Source organism: Hakea prostrata, chromosome 10, assembly GCF_041222555.1.
Source record: "Hakea prostrata isolate BN-2017 chromosome 10, UWA_Hpros_2, whole genome shotgun sequence".
NCBI classification, from domain to species: Eukaryota; Viridiplantae; Streptophyta; class Magnoliopsida; order Proteales; family Proteaceae; genus Hakea; species Hakea prostrata.
In genome coordinates, this window is record NC_142609.1 from 14,501,120 (window position 1) to 14,523,517 (window position 22,398).

Genomic DNA, 22,398 nt, shown 5'->3' on the forward strand with positions numbered 1-22,398 from the left:
ATTATTCTGAAGTATTTGCACTGGTGCTGGTGTCTGGATGACCAATCTTCCTTCAGTAGCAACACAAGAGATCAAAACAACTACAATGGATTTGAAAAAAAATAAATCTAGAAAAGGGGAGGAAGAGAAACCGAGAGAGAGAAATCAAATCCATAGCTAAAAGGTTGACAACAGCTCTCAATCTGTAGACTTAAAATAATAATAATAATAAGAAGAAATTAAGATAGTTGGCTAACAAATTAGTAAACACATCAAAAGAAGAGCAGCAAACAAAAGAGAGAAAAGAGAATAAAGAAGATATCAGTGATGTAGCAATGTTAATGGAAAACATGTCATGGTTATTGTTTTCTTTTGGTAAGAAAGTTTCATTAAAATGAAGACTAAGCCAAGGCCAAGGACAAAGAATCCCTCAGCCAAGGAGTAGAACTGGGCCAAACAGTTGAGTCTTCAATCAATTGGGCTCTCTGTGCTAGAACATGCGCAACACAGTTGGCAGTCCTAGGAATGTGTTCAAAGGAACATGAAACAAAATACAGCCCAAGTTTTTGGATATTGGCTATAATGGGCTGGATTACCAAGGGGATAGGGACAGTGTGTGGTTTTAATATCATTTCGATCACACTTTTGCAATCTGATTCAACAATTACTTTGTTCAAGTCTTCAGCTAAGGCATGAAGTAATGCAGCCCGGATTGCAATTGCTTCTCCCGATTGAGCCGAAGGGCAGTTGGTTGGGCTAGAAACTACAAATAACATATGATTATGGTGGTTCCTAGCAACAAAGCCCAGGGCCCGTTTTCGTTTTCCTTTCGATAAGCCAGCATCGCTGTTGATCTTCACTATCCCTTGAGGTGGCTGAGCCCATTTACTCTGTTGATGGGTATCATGAAAAGGGAGTTGGTTTTGAGGTATTATGGTGGGCCTGGTTGCCTCCCAAAATTCTGAGTGGGTCTTAGATGCCTTGGTAGCCACTTCTACCAGTGAGCTGCTACCATCTTTATGAAAATGCTCCCAGTTACGTGCCTTCAAATATGCCAACAAATGAAGAAGCAGTGACTGATGAATTTTCTGGCTGCCTGCTTCTCTGTGGGTGCTATTTGTGGCAAGCTAGCAATCCATGCATAAGAAAAGTAGAGGCGTTGTATGTGGTGGATGATAGTTCAATTCACTAGCAAACCAGACTGCTCGGGCGAACTGACAGTCCAACAAGAAATGAGCTACGTTTTCTTCCTCTTCGCAGCCTCTTATATACAAAGGATCTATCTGTACCCCTCTTCTCCTCAGCCCTTCCCCTGTAGGTAAACCATATGCAGTTGCACGCCATATAAAGAAGTTAATCTTGGGTAGGCAATGCGATTTCCATACGATTTTCCAGACCTTATCGTGAATTAGACGCCATCTAGGAATATGGGAAGATGAAGCATACTGTTGGGAGATGTCTTCTTGATCATTAGAGAGTGCATGGTAGGCCGATTTGACTGAGAAAATGCCATTTCAAGCAGCACCCCAAATTAGCTTATCTGCACTTGAAAATAGGCTCAAAGGAATTTTCTTTATTAATGCAGCAGTTTCAGAACTGAAATAGTTAGAGAGCTTCTCTTCATTCCATCTTCTTGACTCTCCATCTATTAGATCAGCCACCCAAGTATCTTCACAACCAGTTGGTCTTGCTTCATGAATCCAAGGACCTTGATCATTTTTCAACCAATTATCCTCCCAAATATTTATTCGATTACCTTTGGCAATATGCCATTGTGATGTTTTTTCAAAAGTTGTTTCCCTTCCATTATACTTCTCCATGCCCAACTAGGCTGATGACCAAGAGTAGCAGCTAGGAAATCTACATGGGGGAAGTATATAGCCTTGGTAAAGCTAGCCCAGAGGGAAGTAGGTTGTGGCCACAATCTATGCGCCACTTTCATCAAAAGGGCTTGGTTTTGTCTTTGAGAGTCTTTAAAACCAAGACCCCCTTTATCTTTTGATAGACAGAGCTTCTTCCAACCCACCCAATGGATCTTGTGCTTTCCATCTTCTTCACCCCAAAAGAATTTTGCTGACATTCTCTCCATTTCCTCATGGATGGATGATGGTATTTTAAAATGAGCACCTACAAACTGAGGTAGAGAAAAGGCAACCGATTTTAGTAGAGTGCTTTTACTTGCATGTGACAGTAGGCGGTATTTCCAGCTTTCTAGCTTTGTGTTTGTCCGATCCTTTAAGTATGCAAAGGATATTTTTTTTTGAGTTGCCAATTTCTGGAGGTAGGCGTAAGTATTTAGTAGGCTCCTTTGTGTATGAAACCTTCAACATACGAGAGAACCACCTCTTGAATTTTTGTGGCGTGTTCGGACTAAACACGATGCTAGATTTATCTAGATTCACCAACTGGCCACTACTTTTGCAGTAGATTTCCAAAGTATGCTTAAAATTTTGGATGGCTTCGAGCTTTACCTCTGTGAATAACAAGGTGTCATCAGCAAAAAGAAGGTGTGAGATGGCTGGAGCTCTTTGTTTGACACTAATACCTTTGATTCTTCGTGCCTCCTCTTCTCTTCTAATTATGGCACTCAATCCTTGGGCACACAAAATAAAGATGGCTGGAGATAGTGGGTCGCCTTGGCGGATACCTCTGGAAGGGCAAATATCAGTACTTATGTTCCCATTCACAAGCAGCTTATAAGAAACTGATGAAATACAATTCATTATCATGGAAACCCACTTGCTATCAAAGCCAAGTTTGAGAAGTACTTCCTTGATGTAGGGCCAATCCAATCAGTCATATGCCTTCTTCATATCCAGCTTCAAACCCAAATATTTCTTCTTACCTTTCTTCCTTTTTTTGATGTAATGATATAACTCATGTGCCATGAAGATGTTGTCCGATATGAGTCTTGATGGTATAAAGGCAGATTGCATTGGGCTGATGATATCTGGTAAAAGCTCTTGAAGTCTGCAAGCTATGATTTTAGAGACAATTTTCACTGCAACACCACCTAAGCTAATAGGTCTAAACTTATCAGCAGAGTCAGGGTGGGGGACCTTAGGGAGAAGACAGATATAAGATACATTCATAGTGGGGTCCATGTAACTAGTAGAAAATACCTCAAAGACAAAGTTAATGAGATCATCACTTACAATATCCCAAAATTGCTGGAAGAATATAGGTGGATGGCCATCTGGTCCTGGAGCTTTAAGAGGGCCCATGGAAAATAGTGCTTGCTTGATCTCCTCCACCGTGGGTGTTATGGTTAACCTGTGATTCATCTCCGCATTTACTGTTGGCTGGATGGAGTTAAGGATTTGTGTAAGTTCTGCATAGTCTATAGGTTCAGATTGGAAAGCCATGGTGAAATAGTCAGTGAGGATCTGTATAATCTTTTTATGTCCAGTACTCCACCCTCCCTTAGGCTTTTTGAGTTTTAGAATCTTATTTGTCACCCTCCTTTGTAGTGTAGTAGCATGGAAAAAAGCAGTATTTTAATCTCCACCTTTTAACCAGTCTATTCTTGACTTTTGGAACCACAATTGTTCTTCCTTGGATAGCTCTTCAGCTAGTAGATCAACTAGAGAATTTGCTCTTTCTTGGGAAAAAAGATGTGATGGCTGTCTCTGAATAGATTCCAACTGACCAGAGAGCTTTTGAATGTTCTCTTGAATATTTCAAAAGCTTTCTTTGTTCCATTTCTGGAATTTACATTTAACCCAATCATCTTTGTATTCAGTTTAGCTCTGCTTGTACCTTTGGGACTTCTATTCCATGCTTCATGAGCTACTTGTTTGCATTCGGGATGCTTCAACCAGGCGCATTCAAACCTATAAGGGCGAATACCTTTTGTGCTTCTACCTTCCAAATTCACCAAGATTGGAGCATGATCTGATCCTAATGCCATTTGAACAAACACCACAGCTTCAGGGTATATTAGTCGCCAAGCCGAGTTGCACAAACCTCTATCCAGCCGAATTCTAATATTCAATAGACCTTTCCTCTTATTGGACCAAGTATACATAGCTCCTTTAAAACCCATGTCAATAAAACCACTGATATTCATCATTTCTTTGAATCTATTACAGTCCCAAGAACGCGTAGAATTGCCTCCTGATTTTTCTCTCCAACCCAAGTGAGCATTGAAATCACCAACACTAACCCATGGACATTTCCTATTTGCTCCTATCTCCTCCAATTTTTCCCAGACCAGGTATCTTTCTATTTTCATTGGATCGCCATAAACAAAAGTGGCATAGAAAAAAGGCTTGTTTAGAATCGAGACCTTTGTATCTTTGATTCTATTATTTGCATACAGGACTGTGATGCTAATATGTGATTTCCAGTAGATCGAGACCACCAGCTTTCCCAATTGGGGGGACATGGAAGGAGTTGGCCATATGTAGAGACTTTCCCAATTTCTACATGAAATTCTGAGATTTTTTGCTTTCCATGATGAAAATAATGTCTGGAGAATCCATTTTCATGTGTTTCTTCAAAACCCTCCTTGCTGTAGGAGTCCCCATTCCTTGAGCATTCCAGCTCAAAATTTTCCCTGCTGCCCGTGAAGTTGGTTGGTGAGTATCTCCACGGGCTCCTCCATTAAAAAATGATCATTGTGATGATCGTGCACCATGGGGGTTGGAGTTGAGGACTGACCTAGACTCATAGAGCTGTTTGAAGAAGATGGGATGGTTGGGGGGGGGGGGGGAGGTGTTCAGATTTGAAGGAAAAGACTGAGAGTTAATGTTTACAGTTACATGTCTTGCTCTCTTATGTTTAAGTCTTTTACGGGTAGTGAGTTTTCATCTGGTGATGATAGATGAGGTGGGTTAAGTGATTCGGTTGGGTTCTTGGGTTGTATGGAAATGGGTACTTGGATCGGGTTAGATTCTACTTGGTTGGGGTTTATCAGATGGTTATATTGGGTGGAATGTGATGGTGAGTCCGACAAAGTGGGGGTAGAAAGGGAAACACCAGAAAGTTGTGGTAAGAGCTGTAGAATGTGGGAGGCTAATTCGGGTTTCCGAAGCATCTGCTGTTGTAGAATATGCATCTGATCCAATACAGTCTGAGTTGAAAGTGGGTTGTTGTTTGGGGATATGATAGGAAATTGTGTAAAAGGTGGAGGGTATGGGTTTTGTTGATTTGTCAAGTGGTTATATGGAAATTGGTAAAAAGGCATAGCAGTCGTTTGAAAAGGGACAAAATTGGGGTAGAAAGTTGGTAGGAGGGTTTGGGGATTGGAGCAGGAAAAAGTTGTCGCCGGAATTGCGTGGCAAGCTGGGAACTGAGGAGCAATGATGTGGTTGTCTGGTAAGTTGTTGATAGAAGGGTATGGGGTGGGGACCATATGAGAGGTGGTTGAGGAAACAAAGGGATGATTGGCTATAGGACTTTGCATGGGCTGCAAAGTGGTAGCAGATGTTGGTGAAGGGTCAGAGATAGGTACGTTGCTGTTTTGTGAGGGCATGTTTTGTCGGGTGGCATCTTCTCCGGCCACGGGAAGAAATATGGACTTCATAGCTTCCTTAACCAGTCTCAGGGTTGGGTGGGTTACCTCGACATTAGGACCATAGTGAGAGGTGGTAAACTCTTCACAGAATACATCTTTGAAACATCCATGCATTTCTTTATGTTTATCTTTTTCTTCCTCTAACAAATTACAGTGACTCTCCTCACGGCCAATGAACGTCACCAATATGGTCTGCCCAGTGCGCCTTTGAAGATTGAGCTATGTGGTCAGTGGTTGGTTCAGTGGGATAGCCACCCTTGCTTTGAGGAAACGAATTGATTCTCCAAATTGCATTCCCAATATGAGCATGGCTTTTTGTGGGATTCCTATTGTCTGTCCCAATTGAAAAGCGAGTTTTGGTTTTGTAATTTCTTGTGGGATGTCGTGAAATTGGAGCCAAATATCGATGGTTGTAAAGTCCCACTGTTCTTGTGGATTCCATTTTTGCAGTATAACCAAGTTACCTCCAACAGTCCATGGACCTTCTTCAAGGACGTTCTTCAGATCTTTCCCACTGTGGAAATGGAAGATAAAAGTGTGCTCTACGTGGGTGATAATCTCCACTTTTTTCATGGTATTCCATCCTTTAACTAGAGCATCTGTTACTGCCTGTGTCCTGTACCGTTTCCCTTCCATGACCTTGCCCACCAAAGTGTTATGCTCAGAGAAAACCAATTGTTGTTCTTCATCTTCATCTAACAGCAGCGTTTTAGGATCAGATTCAGTACTTCCATGATTTGGCGGTTTCGCTCCAGATGATGAAGCCATTTGGAAGAAAATAGACTACCGGAGTAAGGATGCTAACCAAAAAGCAGGGTTGAGGAGAAGATGCTGAGGAGGTCGTGGGGCAGGTTTAGGGGGCTGGATGGCTACAGTAGAAGGAAAAGAGGCCAAGAAATGAGAAGCAGAGGTTGGGTAGATGTAAAATGGGAGTAGAGTAGCTGAAAAATAAAACAGCAGCAAGAAGATGGTTGCAGAAACGGTAATGGCAGATGTGGGTTTTAGAAAACTGTATGGGTTAAGCGAGACATTAGGAATGAGGTCAGAAAATAGGTGGGAAATAAGGCAAAAACGGAGATGAAAAACTCAGAAAACAGAGGAAAAAACACTCTCGGAAGAGGAGAAATTCTGGATTTGGTTTACCTGACGAGTTAACAATGTTACAGTATGTTTTGATCTATTGAAGATCTTTGAAATTTTCTTTTCATTTTTAGTGTAGATTGTATATTCAAATGCTAATAGTATATTAATGATTTTTCTTCTCTCATGACCTCTTTATGCTATCTTCCTTCTCTATTTTGTTAATGGTTGATGATTGACTAAGCACTATTTAGCGGTTTTAGTCTTTGATTTTTTCAACCACCTTCAATTAGTTTTTTAGCTTAGGAATGATGGTAGTTTCTTCTTTTCCTTCTTGTTGTATCTTTTCTCTCTGCACAATAGTAAGCTCATGGTGGCAAGTGGCAAAAATAGTTTATCTTTGTTTTAAGAAATCGTTCCCACCAGCGGTAGAGCAAAGATTCAACGTCGGGGGAGGGGGATAATGATTACATAATTTATGGTACTAATATTTAAAAAGACAATAATAATTCAAAATAAATCCTTAGAAAAACAAGAACAAGTGAAAAATCATAGAACACCTCTCTAGTGTCACTATCATAGTGGAACTCGACGATCTTTGAGGTCGTGAAAATCTTCAATGATTGATTATGCACTAATTGTCTTTGCAGTTTCCCTTTCAACATATAAAATCATAGAATCTGTGAGAAAATCATCTTCCATCATGTTCTATAGTTCAGTTTTAATAATTCTCATGATAAAAAAATGTTCATTCTGAAGTTGCAGTAGAAATGGGAAGAATAATCAATAGTATAATTAATCGATAAATAAGTGGATAAGCCTCAAATCTTATTGTCTTCACCAACAAATGACACAGACCATTGATGGTTGACATATTTTGATAATATGAACCTTTGACTACATCAACCTCATAGTGTCGCAGTTGTGCTTTCAAGCGCTCACTCTCATGCTCAGTAAAATCTTGGAGATATATTTAGCCACAAGGTTGGAAATGTCATCAATTTAATAATTCTCACAACCATTTCTAAGATCCAGACAAGAACTAAGAGTAAACAACTATTGTTAATAGATGTTATGTAATCTCTTTATAATATTATTAATATAAAGCGCATGTTTAACTGGAAGAAATAAAAAGTATCAAAAATAGCTTTCAGTAATTTTGAAAGCAAAAACACTAAAGTCATATGGTTAACATTCCTATTTCTTGTGTATTATTTTATATATACATACGTGGTCTAAATCATGTACTTATATATAAATTCAGATGTTTTCTCGTTTTTTTTTTTTTTTTTTTTCCTCTTTTAATTTTTAAACAAACCGGCACTTTCTACCGCTTTGAGCCCGCATTGAAAGTCTGAGACTCACACCCAAAAAAAAAAAAAAAAAAAACCAAAACAAGAACAAGAATAGAAAAAAATTCTCTCCGAAAGATTGGGAAACAAGTCAACAACATCTTCTAAGCAGGGCATTTTTGTCCTTTTCACATCAAAAGCTGACTTCTTATCTTGAAATGTGTGGACCCTAGATTGAAAGTGCTACAAATCAAGAGACAGGATAAACCAGCATTGCCCCAACTGAGATCACCAAACCCAAAACTCCCAACTTATGGTTCAACTTTGTAAATTTAAAAATTTAAAATCCTTTAATATAAAATAAAATAGTTATAAGTAAATCTGTCTTTTTTTTATTAGGCCTGTTGGATTGAAGCTCTCTTACATGACGTAATCTAAAATGACAAATTGTCCTTAACTAGTTTTTTTTTTTTTACATACTACAAGAAAAGCAAATGCAAATTGTCATTTTTTAGGGGTCAAAAATGATTTGAACAAAAACTCAAGGGGTCCAAATGAAAATTACCCTTATATTAACTTACACAGAAGAGGGTATGAGAACTATTACATATACTATCTGAAATGATCAAACCCTTATATCATCTTTGAGAGACTTCGGTCAGTGCCAACTGAGCTGACATTTGATGGTATAATAATCAATCCTTATTATTTCAAAAGTAAAATTTAAGCTCGAGGATGCTCAATAGTTGTAGCCATGGGTTAAAAAAACCCTAAACTTCAATCAACATTAATTAACCACCGAAGGTAGTGGTCCCAAGCTCAAATCCCAAGTGGTTTGGTAGCCCCTATCTCTCAGTTTTGAATCCCCTTTGCCCCTCTGAGTCTCACATTGGGTAGCTGTGTGCTCTTCGGCCTGGGTGTGGGGTTACTACCGACTTCCATGGATTATACTAGCCTTCTGGTGATGCTACGCTGACTGGGCTAGTATTTGCATTTGTAGTTCACAGGGCTAATGTTTGCATAGGTTAAACTCGAAAGTCCGAACATTGTCTAGCAGGGGCATAGGGGCACAACTATTGTTACTGTTGATACAGAATCTCGCTCGTCCTTTTCTGTCACGAACCTGCAAAATAAGAGCTCGACCTTGGGGGGTCGAGGTACGTCTCCGACTAGCAAGAAAGTACCAATGATATGATTTCAACTACTCAATAGAAATTCAAGTAATTGATCACACAAAGTATGAATACTTACTACATAAAGCCTGCCTGAGGTGCTTATATAGCTTTAGATATCAGAGTTAGACTCCGAATATAACTCTAAGAAGAGTTGTGTTAGGAAAGTAACTCTAGAAAGAGTCTTTTACCTGACTTATCCTTTCTAGGAAGTTGGTAGATATAGAAGTTTATCTTGATCGAGTACTCTCGACACGATGGTCGGACCGTCCATTAACATTATGGTAGAGACAACTAAATTGAACCCGTTGGTCGGACCAGTCAGGGTAGAATGACTATTTTATTCATTAACAATTACCAAAAAAAATCAGCGTTAATTAATGAGTTTGAAGCGCTAGATATTTGGCACTGCATAGGGCTTAAAGTTTGTAAAATATCAACAAAAGCTCCCTTTATCGTTAATTGGAAAACAGACCTTGTTTAAAAGTATTATTATAACAAACTGTTATCCAATTTTAATGGCCAAGATTTCATGATCTGGTCGACAGTGGATTACCTACTCCTCGGTTGGAACAAAAAAGAAAAGAAAAAGAGAACAACAATTTCTTAGTCTCCAAGTTCAATTAGAACACTACCTATTTAATCTCCAACCTTCCATATATAGAAGCGCATTGTCTTTGTTTTGTTAGGTTTCTTAGCTATCAAGTCTCAGATTTCACGATGTGCTCGGTAGTAATAAAGGAAAGGAAGATTCCTTCTTAATGTCCTAAGCATTAGCTTTTGATCTCCGTAGTTACTATAAGATTACACAACGGGAGTAAAATTCCTTTCAAACCACAAGAACGGTAAAGCAAACTTGTATTTAAACACACCTCTATTGTTCAGAGAAGACGAAGAAGAAAGAAGAAAGAAGAAAGAAGAAGATCGTAAGTTCTTCAGGATATTATTATTTATATAGAACAGCTTCCTCTCCATCGTTGGCAATGTCGATGAAAACTGCTCTCGCAAGGATTAAAGACTCTTCTTATCAACCACAAGGTACGCTTTGCTCAAAGTTAAACTCAGTTACTGAATCTAGCTCTTACTTCTATCTGAATTTGAATTACAATTTGTTTACAATCAAACTCTACAATTTGTTGATACTTTTAACTCTTAACTCAAATTAACTCTTCTTGTGAAGATAGAGGTAGTTACGGTTGCAGCTCCATGCTTGTATGTTTTATTAATGTTTAAAAATGCTGTTTGTCTTTGTATTGATCTTTAAGCTTATGGGTTGTTGGGTTTTTACTATGGATTCAGCTATAGCTTTGGAGGAAGAAGAAGATGAAAGACACTGCCATTCGCCATCTTCACCAACATTACCTAATGATATGCTCTATGAGATTCTAACTCGTGTGAAGCTTGATGATCTTCAAAGGCGTTACAGATGTGTTTGCAGTCATTGGAAGACCCTTACATACGATCCCACATTCAAACGTTTTCATCGCCGGAACACACAATCAGTTTCCGGTTACCTAGTTCAACATCTTACAAAGTTTGATGGGTACTACACCAGTTACATCTCCCTTGAAGCTTCTCCATCATCAATCTCACTCAACTTTATCCCAGAAAGGGACATTAAGATTGAGGCCGTTTCATATCAAGCGCAAGGTCTGGTTTGCTGCAAGAGTAATGATTATGTCAAACCACCGAGGTAATACTCTCATAATCTGTTGGGCAAAGCATTTATATATAGTATAACGAGTCTTTTCCTTTCCTACCTTTCAGTTCATGAAAATTGTGTTAATCTTTCTCTGTTTCCTGTTCTTTCATTGAAACTTCCTTGTTCATGACTGAAAAATTTTAGTGTGAGGATTTGAGGGGGAAAAGTTCAGTTTTATTATTATTTTTTTTCTAATAATTTGAAATTCAATAGGTACTACATATGCAAGCCTGCGACACAACAATGGACACAAATTCCAAATCCTAAGACTCGTTACAAAACTGAAAAAATGGCTATTGTGGTAAAGAATTCACATCCGTTGCATTACAAGATCTGCCGATACTCATGGACGGGGAAGGGCTTGGCTTACTGCTATGAAATATTCGATTCCAAGATCTGGGCATGGAGGTCGTGTGTGAAGCCTGGTTGTCTTCTAGAATTGGGTGATGAGGTTCTTTTTCACGGCTCTCTTCATTGGTTAACCACTTCTGATTCTATATTTGCTTTGTTTGCATTGGATATTGACAAAGAGAGTTGGAGATTAATCTCCTTACCCCAAGCAAAATCATTCGAAGAAGGAAAGGAACTAGAATCCATGAACGATGACTTCAGAATTCACAAACAATTGGTGAATTGTGAAGGCCGTATAGGGTTGATATACACTACACAGTCATGGATAGAGCTATGGGTGTTGGAAAATTACTTGCAGGAGACATGGAAAAAACGATACAGTTTGAGCTTGGCACCACTGAACCAGCTTTTGGACGGTACAAGTTATTCTATATTGGCGATGGAAGCTATGGATACTATGTTAGTGTGGAGTTACAATAAGCTTATTTGGTACAATTGCACAAGTGGAGTACCCATCCAGGTGAAGAGAATTGAAGAACCAACTCGATATATAGAGGCATTTATTGTTCGTCCTTTGAATTCCGACTGTGAGCCTTGTAATAATCTTCAGCCAAGAGAGTACCCAAAAGGAAAATCTGGAGCTAGCTTATCAAAGACATGATTTAAATTCTATGTAAATATTTATTTAGAATGTAATATTTATTTTGGAATTAAATAACTTATCTAGCTTTGTTATTAATACTTATCTAGTTTTGCTATGTACAATTTATAATAGACCTACATAGGTTGACTAAAGAAGAACCGGACCAATCAAACTTAGTCGGACCACGAAAGTAACGTGTACAATTTGAATCGTATCCAACCTCCTTAAAGATAGGGTAAGGATTCTGATCAAGTTAAGTATTTTGAATTGTTCTTAGAGTTCAGGTCGGACTCCACAACTGCAATCCAATTAGTAATACTCTCTTGACCAATAATATTCCTCTCTCCAAGAAGTTAGTAACAATTACAGAGTTTCATTAAGTAATATTGATCTCTTGACAGATAATATTCCTCTCTCCAGGAAGTTAGCAACAATTAAAGAGTTTCATTCGAACTCCATTATTGCACACTTAAGGTAATCTCTCATAAGATCTATAAATACCCACACCTCTATCATTATCAGGTATGCACTCTTGGGTTACTCTCTCTAGTATTGAGAGCTCTACAAGCTATTTTCTTCTCTTAAAACTATGTGCTTCCACTAACTCGATCGTCGGAGACGTTCCTTGACCAACCTGATCGAGCATGTTTTTTTCAAGTTATTCACTTACGCTGCCGAACAGGATTCTGCATCAACAAGTTTAATTCCAATTATATTGTGAAGTAAATAATACGTTCATTTCAATTGGGTTTATGCTACATGTACAAGCCTAGATACCAACCCAACAAGTCTTCCTAGCTGGACAAAGTTGTACGTGGAGAAAAGAACTGAGATTTTGACTTACCCCACTATTATTTGAATTTCAATTTGAAAGCGCTCTAAATTTTGTCTATGAAAATCTCGGAGGTGAACTTTGCAAACCTAACAGGATGTTTTCATAAATCATAACTAGCAGAATGCTATCAACTCCAAGATGTTTGAAAAAGAAGTTTAATTTACCCCGTTCTAGGGCTTGCTACGGTGCTCTTTGGTGAGCGATTTCGAGAACTTTCATCGAAAAGTTGAGTTATCTACTTTTTTTGCTTGTTTTTTACCATCCTGGCTGGTCGTATGGTGCAAACATACCTTCGGTTTTCCTATTTATACTTGGGAGCCTTGAGGTTTCACCTCTCAAGAGGGCTTTTGGGACTTTTTTTTTCACCGTAGGGTTTGGCAAGAGACCATTAACAGTTTTGATTGTTTGCAGATTTGAATGCTATTATTCTGAAGTATTTGCACTGGTGGTGCTGTTTGGATGACCAATCTTCCTTCAATAGCAACACAAGAGATCAAAACAACTATAATGGATTTGAAAGAAAAAAAAATTCTAGGAAAGGGGAGGAAGAGAAACCGAGAGAGTGAGAGAAATCAAATCCATAGCTAAAAGGTTGACAACAGCTCTCAATCTATAGACTTGAAAAAAAAACAAAATAAGAAATTAAGATAGCTGGCTAACAAAACAGCTGTAAACACATCAAAAGAAGAGCAGCAAACAAAAGAGAGAAAAAGTAATAAAGAAATCGTGGAATAGAGGGCATATATTAAGTTTATTAACAATGAGGAGATATCTCTTGTTAGATGTATGTTCTGGAAATATCTCTTTTGCTTGGCTTGCTGAGTGGTGTCACCTAAAGAGGGGGGATAAGAGGGCTGCTACGGTTTCCTTTTCTCTTGCTTCTTTTATCATCTGGTCCGTTTGGAATGCTCGTAATTCACTTCTATTTGGCGGGATTTCCCTTTCCCCACTACAGGTTATTAATAGGGCCCAGGCTAAGGCGTTGGAATTTATGAATATTTGGTCTCCTCAACCAAGTTTTGTTGCTGTTCAACCTGCTACTGGTTGGCTGGGCCCCGATGTGGGCTGGAATAAAATCAATTCGGATGTCGCTTTTGTGATGGTCAGCTTATGGGTGGCATTGGTTTTGTTGGGCGTGATCATAATGGGTCTATTCTCTTTGCAATTTCTGATTTTCGTAGGATGTGCTCAGCTATGGAAGGTGAACTAGAAGCTATGAAAGAGGGCCTTCTATTTGCAATTCAATCTGGTTACAAGTTTGTGATGCAGGAATCAGACTGCTTGTCAGCCATCTCTATGTTGCAAGCTGGTGGCTTTGATATCCTTTCTATCTCCCCTATAGTGGATGGGATTTTAGCTCTTTCTATGCCCCCCTTGTTTCTTTTTCCTGGATTTCCCGCTCCTTTAACTTGGTTGCGGATGCTTTGGCCCGTAGTGATCTTTCTTCTGGTTCTAGGTGTTTCTGGCCTATGAGCTCTCCCTAGCTCCTGGATTTGTTGTCCTAGGAGTTGGGCGGTTGTAACCGTACTTCGTCTGAATAAAGTTAACCGTACAAAAAAAAAAAAAAAAAAAAAAAAGAGAGGAAAGAGAATAAAGAAGATATGAGTGATGTAGCAATGTTAATGGAAAACACATCATGGTTATTGTTAACGAGTTAACAATGTTACAGTCTCTTTTGATCTAATGCAAATCTTTGAATTTTCTTTTCATTTTTAGTGTAGATTGTATATTCAAATGCTAATAGTTTATTAATGATTTTTCTTCTCTCATGATATCTTTATGCTATCTTCCCTCTCTATTTTGTTAATGGTTGATGATTGACTAAGCACTATTTAGCGGTTTTAGTCTTTGATATCTTCAACCACCTGCAACTAGTTTTTTAGCTTAGAAACGATGGTAGCTTCTTCTTTTCTTTCTTGTTGTAGCTTTTCTCTTTGCAAACAGTAAGTTCATGGTGGCAAGTGGCAAGAATAGTTTATCTTTGTTTTAGGAAATCGTTCCCACTTGGGGCGGAACCAGGATTCAACGTCGGGGGGGGGGGGGGGGGGGGGGATAATGATTACATAATTTATGTTACTAATATTTAAAAAGCCAATAATAATTCAAAATAATTCCTTAGAAAAACAAGAACAAGTGAAAAAACTACATAACACCTCTCTAGTGTCACTATCATAGTGGAACTCAACGATCTTTGAGGTCGCGAAAATCCTCAATTATTGATTATGTACTAATTTTTTTACAATTTCCCTTTCAATATATAAAATCATAGAATTTATGAGAAAAACATCTTACATCATGTTCTGCAATTCAGTTTGAATAATCCTGATGACAGAAAATACTCGTTCTGAAGTTGCAATAGAAACGGGAATAATAATCAAGAGTGTAATTAATCAAAATAAGTGGATAAGCCTTAGATCTTGTTGTCTTCACCAACCAATGACACAGAATACTGATGGTTGACATATTCTGATAATTTGAACATTTGACTACATCAACCTCATAGTGTTGCAATTGTGCTTTCAAGCGCTTACTCTCATGCTCAGTAAAATCTTGGAGATAATATTTAGCCACAAGCTTACAAATGTCATCAATTTGAAAATTCTCAAAACCACTTCTAGAATCCAAACAAGAACTAAGAGTAAACAACTTCATAGCATGCTCATTGAATCTACTATTTAGTACATCCAACTGGCTATCAATTGTAGCATAAAAATATTTTTTCGATAGTGTTGTTCAATCGTAAAATCATCTTATGGATGGCAAGCTCGACCTTTCCTTCCAACAAATTGAATACTCATGTTAGGGACATCAATGTTCTGCTTTTGACAAAAAGCAATCACCTTAGCTAAAGCCCCTCCCATCTAATATCTCTCATTTCTTGGATAATTTTTTTTGTAGAAGACACAATGAATAATATTTAAGATGTCTTTAGACTTCCGTTGCAAAGTTTGACAAATCTCATCAGTGATGTCCATAATTTCTTTCATTAAATGCAGAATCAAAACAAAATCAAATGAGGTCAATGTATCATAGGTCGATTCCGCTTCAACTCTCTGTGGTAAAGTAGTCCCCTTATTAATCATGTTGATCAAAATATCACATGTAGCACCATACATATTTATCAAAATTGAAATAGATCTCAAGTGAGAATTCCAACGAGTATCTCCAGGCCATTGTAAATTTTCAATCTAATTAAGCCCGCTTCTAATTTCAAGTTTATCAATGGAGATCAAATAAGCAATTTTAAAAGTAAGAACAACTTTTAAGTCATCATTTCGCTTACTAGATGCACTAACAAAATTAATAATAGACACCAATTTGCAGAAGAACTTCTCAACTAGATCAACACTTCTAGATATTGCAATTAATGTTAATTGCAAACGATAAGCTAAAGAATAGATATAATAGACATATGTACAGTCAATAACTACTAAGGCTTGTAACCCCTTTCACTCGCGCCTTGCATATTACTTGCTCCATCATATCTTTGACCTCGAATATTGTGAATGTTAAGCGCATTATGAAAAAGAGTAGAAAAAATAGTAGTATTCAAAGTCAAGGTCTTTGTATTTGAAATATGAATAAGATTATTGAAAAAAATAAATAAAAAGAAGAAGTGAGGCACTTGTACATATCCTTTTTTATCAACAAACTTTAAAACAATAGCCATCTGCTCTCTTTTAGATTCATCACAACATTCATCAACTATTAGGCAGAACTTTGGATTACCAATCTCTTTGCAAATTTCTCTCTTCACTCTATTTGCTATAATATGTAAAATCACCTTTTTTTTTTATCTGAGGTGGTGTATATGATGCATTTTGATGAGCGTTATCCAACATAACTATTTCAACTTTATCATTATAAGAAGTTATCAACTTTAAGAATTCAATAAAATTACCTCTATTAGTTGAATATTTGTTTTCATCATGACCCCTAAAAGCACAACCTTGAGACGCAAGCAATCTGATTACATCAATTGAGCCTTTCAAATATAATCAATTGTTTTCAATTTCTTGAGACGTATGTTTTTCAAGCATTAGATCAATGCGTTGATGTTGCTTCATCAAGTTTGCACAATCATTTTCAGCAGCTTCGTGACATGAGTTGATTTCATTTCTCATATGATTTATTAAAGCACAGTTTCTTCCACCCACTTTCTTCATATTTTTTAAATCCATCAAGAGTGAATGACCTTTGTCCTGAGTTTGCTCCAAGCTTATTGAAGAGAAAGCATGGCAAACAAAATACTGCATCTTTTGAAGGAGAATACTCTAACCAAGAAGGATGAACCTTGAACCATGAAGACTGAAATGTTGAGGATGACTTGATGGTCAAGATCTCGGATACTCTTGAAGAATAGGCTAATATAGTCCAGCTTTATATAACAACGTTTAATTTCATCACATTGACCAACTGACCGATAATCCGAAATCTGTTGTTGAAACGATGTTGATGAATCTGCAAAATTATAATTGAATGCTTGTTCTCACAAATACTGTCAATTGAGCTGAAACGTACCAGAGGTACTTTCTTTAAGGTATTTAGACACCCCGAATTGTGCAATACGGGTTCTACAGTGTCTTCACCCCAAGATCAATCAGCCCAACCTTTAAGGTTGCACCCCAGAAAGGTTACTTCAGGTGTATCAGGTAATGTTCACTGCTTGACAGAACAACAATAGGGAGAGAGAGACAGAAAGAGAATGAGGAAAATTCAATACTTAGAATGAACTCGGGAATGGCTTTATATAGAGCTCCAAAGGCTGTGGGTGAAGGGTAAGGTCACCTCTCTTTGTTGAGGTACCTTTCAGCTCAACTCCCTTCAAGAAGGTACCTGTCCACTGACCTCCCCTCTTGAAAAGTGCCTCTCTAATGGCATCTCCACGTAATCACCTAGCTGCGGGCTTTCCAGAATAGGGCCCATGACAAAATGGGCCTTCCAGATCAAAGCCCACTACCCAAGTCCCAAGTCATATATATATATATATATATATATATATATATATCTATGGCTATATATATATTATATATATATATATATATATATATAATCATGGCAGGGTCACAATATGCTTCAGGCAAATTAATAATACATGAGCCCTTACTATATATAAACCATATAATTAGATCCTCTCAACCCGATGTGGGACTAAATAAAACCATGGATAAAAGACACAATTAAAATAAATATTTATATGAAGTTTTAAACATATTTACAACATCTGTTTTCTCAACTCGAGATTACGCTCAAAATAATTATTTTGTTCACTTTCAGGTATTGTGGATGGTTTATGACGCTTTCACTAGTTATATGTCTCAAAAATAGAGATAGGGAGTGATGCATCAACTATGTCATTCTCATCATTTTTTCTTTTAAAAAATATTCAATGGTAAACTTCTTTCCCATGGTTAAACAAACTTTTCTACTTCAGAGAACCGCACCACTCAATTCTAAAAAAACAACAATAGCAGTTTGTTCTCCCAAAGTCTCACTTATATCCATTCAATTTGATTTATTGTTAAATTCGAAAACTCAAATAAATATTAAACTAAACAACTCAACTTTGTATTCCATTTACCATAGAATTTGTTTAATTGTTAGCTAATATATGTTTCTAAATAGAATAAGAGTCAGATTCTATCAATTAGTTCAATTACTTCAATAATTTTTTTTTATAATAGAATAATTACTTCAATAATTAGTTCAATGCTATAACACAATTATACAAATATACAATATTAGAAAAAAAAATCATTAATTCCATTAAATTGAAAAAAGTTAAAAAACTTTCAATAAGGTCATTGTTTTCTAAAAAGAATCACAAAAAATAAATAGAAAAAAAAAATCAGAGAGAAAAACAAATTAATAAAAGATAATTAGAAAAAATACTAACTAAAATAATCAACATAAAGAAAGAAAGAAAGAAAAGAGAAAAAAACAAAACTCATAAAAACAAACAATACAACAACAAAATTGGGAAAATACAAATAAATTGAGGAAAAAAAGAACAATGAAATAAATAAATTAAAAAAATCAATTATGCTTTCTGAAAAGAATACTAGAAAAATGGTGAGTGAGAAAGAAAGATGAATAATTTGAGAAAGAGAGAGTAAAAATTTGATAATTGTGGAGAAGATTTAGAAAAACTCCAATGTCTACTAACTACTACAATGTTTTGTGAGACGTGTGAGAAAAAAAAAAGAATAAAAAAAGGACTAAAAAAGGAGATTCATGAGAGAATAAATAAGAATGTAAATATGAGAGAATAAACAAGGAGAAATTCATGGATCATGAGTTAGTTTTTAATTAGAATTTAAGTTTTTGTTCCTTAAAACTATGGTTTAATGGTAATCGTAAGATAATGATTAAGAATGACATCTATACCCATCATCTTTACCTTAAACTCTTATTGTACTTTTTTTTTGTGGGGGGGGGGGGCAAATAGTGGTATTTCACATGTGAAGAGAGAAATAAGGAAAAAATATAGGAGTATTTTTCAAATTTTAGAAAAAATCGGGGGACCATCCCCTCTGGCCCCAATGTGGCTCCACCACTGATTCCCACTCTATTCTACTTACCATTCATTTCTTGGATATTTCAATTTTATTTTTTTCTCTTTATGTTTTCTCCTTTATTATATGAGTTTATTCTGTTGGATTATATAGTTTAGATTCTATAATGAGAAAATGTATATGCATTTACCTGAGATGAATCTCTTGGAAAATGTATAAAGATTGTGGGGCTGGGGGGAGATTTGTAGGCAAGTTCCAAACTATCATGAGAGCTAGGGGATACCTCCCAATCATTATTGTAATGGCGAGGCAAGCTGGCCCTAATCACCCTACCAATTCATCATGAGGCTTCTATGTTGGAATTGTCAAGGACTTGCCCCCCCCCCCCCCCACTCAAAGCTATATACACAAGATTTGCAAGAAAGGTAGGTCTAGCATTGCCATGTTGTTGGAAACAAAGCAAGGCGATGTTGAATTGTACAGAGTGTCAAGGAAGTAGTATCTTAATAATGTGTTTTCTATTAATCCTATAGTTTTGTCCGGTGGTATTGTTTACTTTGGAATAGTAATGTTTCTGTCACTATCCTTTCTTTTTCAACTAACATTGTAGATTTGCTATCAAGGTTTTGATCTCTACTGTAGAATTTAGGAGTACTTTGGTATATGGGCACCTTGAACTAGAGGAGCAAGAGAGAATATGGTATGAACTTTCATACATCGGATCATCTGTAAGTTTTCTTTGGCTTATTCTTGGTAATTTTAATGAAATTTTAAACAATGAGAAAAAATTTGGAGGGAGGGGGGATCCCCAAAACCATAGGCACAAATGGATTGATTTAGAATGTCCATTGAGAGTTACAATCTATTAGAAGTCAAAACTGGGCCTAAATTTTCTTGGTCAAATAAAAAATAGGGAAGGGATTTAGTCAAGAAGTGTCTTGATCGAGCCTTTGGTAATTTGAGTTCCTTGAGTTATATGGTAGTGTCCAAAGTCATAGGTATGTCATGGTGGGGTTAGATCACACCCCTTTTGAAGTCTCCCTAAATCTAGCAAACAAACGACCTATGAGATTTCATTATATGAGACCAAATGGGAAGATCACTCTGACCTAACCACCCAAATTTCCATTGGTTGGAATTCACACAATCTTGGCTCCCCTCCTTACAAACTTCATCAAAAGATTAAGAATTGCACAAAATCCTTAGGGCTATGTAGTAAAGATACTTTCCATAATGTCTCAAAGGAAATTTCCTGGTTAGCTCAACTGTTAGAAGATTATCATACAAAACCTTTTTTTTGAAAATTTTACTAAGAAAGAAATTGAACTGAAAAGAGAAATTGAGAAACCTCTTCTAGCATAAGAAAACTTTTGGTGCTAGAGATCTAGAGTCGAATGGTTGTAGGAAGGTGATAGAAACATAAAATTTTTCCATGCTTCCACCGCATAAAGAAGACAGGAAAACTCCATCACAAAAATTAAAGATAGATTGGATAATTGGTTGTCTAAGGATTCTCAAATCCATTCTGAAATATGGTCTCACTTCAATTCCCTCTTGACAACCTCTTCCCCTATCCCTCCCTAGGAGTTTCTTAGTAGCACTCTTACTTGCATTATATCATATGCTGCAAAGTCTCAATAAAACCATCATCTCCCTAATTCCCAAGAGAACCCATTCTCAGGATGTTTCTCACTTTAGATCTATCAGTCTATGTACTACTACATATAAAGTCATAGCTAAATGTTTAGTTAACTGATTAAAACTCATCTTGAGGTCTATTATTAGGCAGACTTAGAGTGCCTTTGTTTCAAGAGTCGAGCTATTTTGGATAATATTTATCTTGCTCATGAGTATTTACACTTTATGCACAAATTCAAATTAACATCTGGATATATGGCTCTTTTGTTGGCTCTTTGCAAGGCCTATAATAAATTAGAGTGGTCATACATTAAACACACTATAAGACATCAGGGGTTTGATGTTAGATGGGTTTAATAAGTTATGCAATGCATCACCACTATTAAATATCAAATCAAAATTAATAATGCATTTTTTAAGAATATTGTGCCACAAAGAGGAATCATACAAGGTTGTCATTAAGTCCCTACATTTTTGTCCTCTACCAAGAAAGTCTATGACCAAGGTAACGTGGCTTCTTCTTCCTCCTCATCTGAGTATTGCGAACATATTTGGCAGATTCCTACTCTCCCAAAAATTAAACATTTTCTGTGGGGATCCTCATTTGAGGTAATCGCAATTGAAAACTCCCTTGTTTTGAGGTGTTACACTTACACCCCTCTGTCTAATTTAGGGGCATGGTTTGGAGAATGTATGTCATGCTTTGTTTTTTTTGTTTTCATACAAATGAGTGTTGGAGACTATCCCCCCTCTATACTAATACATTTGATTTCCTAAAGGACAAATTTATATGATTGGATGGAATTTATCAAAAATTGTGACAATTTAACTTTGGTGAATCAGACGTGGAGTGCATTAGCTTGGAGCATATGGAATACTAAGAATGCAATTCTATTTAGAGTGGTTAATGCTTATATAATACATACAATGACTACCTTCTCTTGTCTATGTGCAGGTATACAACTTCACATTAGGGAGTTTCAAAGGTTTTGTAAGTGCGGAACCTTATTTAAGGCAAAGTCATATCATTAACGAGGAACTTGCTCTCTTTCAAATTTTTGTGGATGGATCATGGGATAGTATTTCACACAAAGAAAGTAAAGGTTGCATTATGTGGGATTACAATGGTGGTTTTGTGGATGCTCAAAGAAAATGTGGACTTAATTTTTCGGCAACCATAGTTGAACTTGAAGCCATTAGAGATGGCATTCTTCTTAACTCTGCTTTAGGAGCTATTGATTTTCATATTCATTCGGATTAATTACCTATTGTTTTTTTCTTCAATGTCTCCAATCCTCTTTAAATTGGGTGAGTTTCAGTTTAGTTATAGATGTTTTGAGACTTTGCTCTTTGTTTAATAAGGTTTTTTTTAGATTATATTCCTAAGGTTGACAATCAGTTTGCTGATTTTCTACTAGGGGTGCTTACCGATTTTCCTTAAATTGAACTTGATGGGGTATACCACATTTTTTTATTGTGGATTCTTCTTGTTTGTACAAGTCTTTTGACCTAAACTCTTTCATTTAATATTTATATGCTCTTCTGTTTTGGCCAAAAAACAAAACTAGCAGAATGCTATCACTAATTAATCTTTTAATTTCTATCCAAAAAATACAATCCATTAATTCCTCTCTAAGTTATTACCGAAAAGGAAAAAGAAAAAATATCCTCTA

General features: G+C 36.6%; 4 protein-coding genes across 4 annotated transcripts; 1 reads left to right on the forward strand and 3 right to left on the reverse strand.

Annotated features, from left to right (window-relative positions):
* Nucleotides 1–2,771: 2,771 nt before the first annotated feature.
* Nucleotides 2,772–4,213, reverse strand: LOC149002088 (uncharacterized). The gene is made up of 2 exons (XM_089138631.1): nucleotides 3,629–4,213; nucleotides 2,772–3,365 (listed from the first exon to the last, which is right to left on the reverse strand). Exons 1-2 carry the CDS (start codon nucleotides 4,211–4,213, stop codon nucleotides 2,772–2,774), a joined length of 1,179 nt encoding a protein of 392 aa, XP_088994757.1.
* Nucleotides 4,214–5,716: 1,503 nt separating this feature from the next.
* On the reverse strand, nucleotides 5,717–6,265 carry LOC149002089 (uncharacterized). The gene has a single exon (XM_089138632.1). The coding sequence runs from the start codon at nucleotides 6,263–6,265 to the stop codon at nucleotides 5,717–5,719; it is 549 nt and encodes a 182-aa protein (XP_088994758.1).
* Nucleotides 6,266–10,024: 3,759 nt separating this feature from the next.
* Nucleotides 10,025–11,755, forward strand: LOC149002090 (F-box protein At5g49610-like). Its single transcript, XM_089138633.1, has 4 exons — nucleotides 10,025–10,079; nucleotides 10,222–10,227; nucleotides 10,341–10,734; nucleotides 10,957–11,755. Exons 1-4 carry the CDS (start codon nucleotides 10,025–10,027, stop codon nucleotides 11,753–11,755), a joined length of 1,254 nt encoding a protein of 417 aa, XP_088994759.1.
* Nucleotides 11,756–16,002: 4,247 nt separating this feature from the next.
* LOC149002091 (uncharacterized) lies at nucleotides 16,003–16,828 on the reverse strand. Its single transcript, XM_089138634.1, has 3 exons — nucleotides 16,824–16,828; nucleotides 16,418–16,538; nucleotides 16,003–16,134 (listed from the first exon to the last, which is right to left on the reverse strand). The coding sequence occupies exons 1-3, from the start codon at nucleotides 16,826–16,828 to the stop codon at nucleotides 16,003–16,005; spliced, it is 258 nt and encodes an 85-aa protein (XP_088994760.1).
* Nucleotides 16,829–22,398: the final 5,570 nt, after the last annotated feature.